The 4,514-nt window shown below is 37.5% G+C and overlaps 1 protein-coding gene across 1 annotated transcript; it reads right to left on the bottom strand.

The window, feature by feature from the left end:
- LOC109227691 lies at positions 555–1,794 on the bottom strand. Its single transcript, XM_019392888.1, has 3 exons — positions 1,611–1,794; positions 1,355–1,531; positions 555–1,204 (listed from the first exon to the last, which is right to left on the bottom strand). Exons 1-3 carry the CDS (start codon positions 1,792–1,794, stop codon positions 555–557), a joined length of 1,011 nt encoding a protein of 336 aa, XP_019248433.1.

Here is a 4,514-nt window from a genome sequence, read left to right on the forward strand (position 1 = left end):
AAAACCCTAACCAAACCACGTCCGAATGACCTGAAATTTTACACACACATCCCAAATGACATGACAGAGCTACTGCAACTTCCGGAATTCCATTCTGACCCTCGGATCAAAATCTCACTATCAAACCGCAAACTTCAAAATTCAAACTTCGGCATTTCAAGCCTAAATTAGCTACGGACCTCCAAAGTACATTCCGAACACGCTCCTAGCCCCAAAATCACCTAACGGAGCTAACGGGACCATCAGATTTCCGTTCCGAGGCCGTCTTCACACTGTTCTGACTATGGACCATTTTCCAACACTTAAGCTCTCCTTTAGGGACTATGTGTCCCAAAACTCTCCGAAAACCCAACACCGAACATCCCGGCAAACCAAAATAGCAGAAATGGACTTAGGGGAAGCAGTCAATAGGGGATCGGGGCAAAAATTCCAAAAACGACCGGCTGGGTCGTTACAGTTTAATTTAAAAATCTAAGACATTAAGCGATATTACCAAAGCATCATTGTGCGGTAGAAGAAGGCCATCAACATCCTCATTTGTGAAGGTGATTTCATCATCTTCTAAGGCTTCTCAGATCTTCTTGCCAATGAGTTAACGATATCTTTGTCTTCTTTGCTACTAAAAATGTCACCCCATTTACTTCGTCCCCACCAAAGAACATGTTTATGGTCAAACGAGGTGACCTTGCAGCCAGTTTGGCTGGCTCCCCAGCGTATCGATTTTTCCCATAATTACTTATGGCCCAATCACTCAGAAATTCTTTAAGGTGATCATTCATCAATATAGTTGCCACCTCTTCACGAAGATGCTGGCAGTTCCCAGTCTTGTGACCATGCGTTTCATGGAACTCACACCATAAATTAGGATCCCTTTGACTAGGTCCCGATCGATCTGGTTTTGGGAACCTGGCCTCCTTAATGTTTCTCATAGCCGACATAAATTCTAGTAAGCTGATGTTAAAGTTGTAGTCGGACAATCGGGGGTAAGTTGAATCTCGAGATCCTGATGGTTCTTTCTCCTGCAAAGCTTTGCTACTCCGGCCACGATCTGACCTTCTATCGTAAGCAAACCTGTCTGATGACTGGAACCCATTATTTCCACACCCATCATCCTTTTCGTAAGGCTGAAAGCAACTCCTGGAAGACCTCCAATCTGAATCGAAATTAGTTTTGAACTTCTCCTTATTCCTCTCACGATTATGACCTTTGGATGACACCAAAGTACTCAATTAATCATCTTCAATTCTAATTTTTGACTCATAGCGGTCGTAGACGTCTGCCCATGAGGTTGCTTGAAATTCCAACAGAATTTCCTTTAGTTTCCTGGAGGCATTAGAACTTAGTGGATTGAGACCCTTGGTAAATGCTTCGGTTGTCCACTCATCTAGTACTGCTGGCAACAACATCCTTTCCTTCTGAAATCGGATCATGAGTTCTCGCAATAGTTCAGATTCTCTTTGAGCGATTCTAAATATATCTGCCTTTCTAACTTGGACTTTTCTTGCCCCGGCATAAGACTTAATCAAAGAATCTGCAAGCATTTCAAAAAATCAATAGAATGCTTAATAAAAGAAAATACCAAGTTAAAGCACCCTTCATTATGGTCTCACCAAATTTTATCAACAAGACAGATTCGATCTCGTGCGGGGCAAAGTTATTTCCCTTTACATCCGTGGTATAAGTTGTGATATGCTTTTGTGGATCCGAAGTTCCATCACACTTCGGGATATCTGGCATCCTAAATTTTTTTGGGATCAACTCCGGGGTCGCACTGGGTTTGAACGGAAACTGCATATATTTCTTTGAATCCAGCCCTTCAACACTGGTGGTGCTCCCGGGATCTAATCCATTCGAGCATGAAATTCTTTAGCATTTTGGTTCATTCGTTCATTCATTTTCCTCATGGATCTCATGAGCTCGATTTTGAAAGGATCATTAGCGTTGTTGTGATTCCCAAATCCACTACCGGCACCACCTACTTCATCTTCATTGAAACTGAATCTGTCCCTTCGATCAACGTTATCGGTTCTTTGCTATGCTTGATTTCCATGCATGTTGGGAGGAACTCTAATTCCCCCATTGGGGTTATTGGAAGCAATTGAAAGTTCCTGCTTCAACTTCGTCATTACTCAATCTTGTCTTGAGATGCTTCATAATTTCTCTTTGTTGCTCCCTTAAAATTTTGATTGTCTCAACATCATGTTAATCATCTGCATCATCAGGAGTTGGACTTCTCACATGCCGAGAATTTTGTTATTTGCAAACCGGAGTTGTCTCATCTCCTTCGTTGCGAGTTTCACTAGTTAAATCTTCCTGCTGGAACATATCCTCATGCTCGTTGTGTTTTCCAACATTGTTAGCATTGTTTACATCGTTGGCTGCCATTTCTGGTTTTTCTTTTACTAAAGAAAAGATTCAAACTACGTTAGTAAGAAAAGAATGAATCTAAGTAACTTACAATTGTCTATGCCCCACGACAGGCGCCAAATTCTTTACCGTAAAATGATACAGTTCAATTTGTAGCGTTGTTTATACACACGTGACTTAATTTGATCCAGGAATATGAAATAAATAAGAAAAGAATAAATATTATAAAAATATTATAAATATTAAGTGACATTAATCGAAATGGGATTATTTTATTTTATTTATCTAAGTCGCCACTTGGAATAGTTTATTTGGTGTCCTACGTCACCGGTTTATTTTAAAATCCCAACTCGAGGAAATTTCGACTTTATTTTAAAAGTCTGCAAACCAGAAATTTTAAGTAAGGAATTCTGTTAACCCGGGAGAAGGTGTTAGGTATTCCCGATTCTGTGTTCTAGCACGGTCGCTTAAACTATTAATAATTGGCCTATTATCTGATTTACTAGACATTTTGAACCTATTATGCATTTTTAACTTTATAACCGCTTTTAATTGTTTTATGGAATTATTTCTTGAACAAGTTATGATTGTCGTACACTTGTGTGTTTAATACACATTGTGAACCGTGACACGAGAACCGTACCCACGATCTACAACATGTTTAATTTATGAATATTATTAGAAGTTATGGCCGGGCCACATAAATGTACCCTCGAATTTGAAAATTAGGTATCACAACTACGTCACGGTAACCATACCCGTAGCTATGATGATTTTTTTATAAACGTGCCTAAAGCAAACTACGAATGTATAAAAATATTTTCTATACTAAGTCAATATTAATGTGAGGGCCATAGGTTATGGATTTTGTTTGTGTATGGCACACCTCAATTTATTTTAAAAGATTTGTACTCAACTAAAGCGGACTACGGATGTTCATATTCAAAACTAATTTGAACTTAGGTATCACAACTACGCCTCGGGAACCGTACCCGTAGTTGTGACGATTTTAATTACGAGCCTAAAGAAAACTACGGAATATTCAAAGTGTTTCTACACTAGTTGGTACTAATGTGAGGGCCATGAATTATGGAGTTCAATTATAGATGGCACACCTCAATTTATTTTAAAAGATTGTACTCAATTATTAGTAATTCATTAGCTAAAAAAAAATGAGATTTGCCAAGTTTACGCCTAAAGCAGACTAACATGTTCGCAGGACGCAAATACTACTAAAAGTACAAGATTACATGCGAGGGTTCAAATTGCGAAATTAATAATGGGTGGACACATTTTTTAACACTAAGAGAAGCACCACAAATGGTCATAATTAGATTGATAAATTAGAAATCAAGAACTAAATACAATCAATTTTGAACCCAAAATGTGCGAACTGAGTTAGAAAAGAAATCATGAATTTTATCTACAAGGATATGGGCCAGGTATATAGTCTCGTTTATGAAAGTATCAGGTCCTCAAATAATTCGCTAAATTCTTTACTGGGCTGATGACTAACTTCGACTAAGCCCAATACAATAAGTTGACTCAAATTCCTTATACAAATAGTCAATTTTGTGGTAATTATCCAACATAACAAATACACAGAAAAGAAAATCATTGGCATTTAAAACTTCAAAAGAAGACTATTTAGAATCTGGCATTTAAAGTTCTGGCCATTTCAATCACAACTCTTAATAATAAATGCTTTCTAATGTATACGAAAATCATTTACAATAACAAACTAAACTAAACGCATAATCTGATTAGATCTTCAGCTTCAAACTCCTTTCACAACGACTTTAAATCCCTTCCTTAGCTTTAGAGCTCACCAATCTAACCAACTAGTGGTCAGATCTGCAAACTACAGCCAGGTAATCAATAGCAAACAACTTTCAACTCTTCAAATTAAAACAAATCTACATATTTCATATACAGACCACTATAGTAGAGCTCCTGTTAGATTACTGCCAAGTCTGTGTGATCTAAACAAAAAAAAACTCAACCTTAAAACCAAAAAGACATTTTATGACTGATGCTACTCATAAATAAGAATAGCAAAGTTTCTGAAAGAAAGAAAAGAAAAGAAAAAAGACATCATGACATTTAAATTGCATGTTACCTCAACTACTGGATATCAATAAACCGTT

This window comes from Nicotiana attenuata, chromosome 6, assembly GCF_001879085.1.
Source record: "Nicotiana attenuata strain UT chromosome 6, NIATTr2, whole genome shotgun sequence".
Lineage (NCBI taxonomy): Eukaryota > Viridiplantae > Streptophyta > Magnoliopsida > Solanales > Solanaceae > Nicotiana > Nicotiana attenuata.

Coding starts and splice junctions, on each gene's coding strand:
- LOC109227691 (XM_019392888.1), bottom strand. CDS start 1,794: ATGCAGTTTCCGTTCAAACCCAGTGCGACCCCGGAGTTGATCCCAAAA. Junction 1,532..1,610: donor TGTCTTGTTGATAAAATTTG/GTGAGACCATAA, acceptor AAATGCTTGCAG/ATTCTTTGATTAAGTCTTAT. Junction 1,205..1,354: donor AACCGAAGCATTTACCAAGG/GTCTCAATCCAC, acceptor TGTCATCCAAAG/GTCATAATCGTGAGAGGAAT.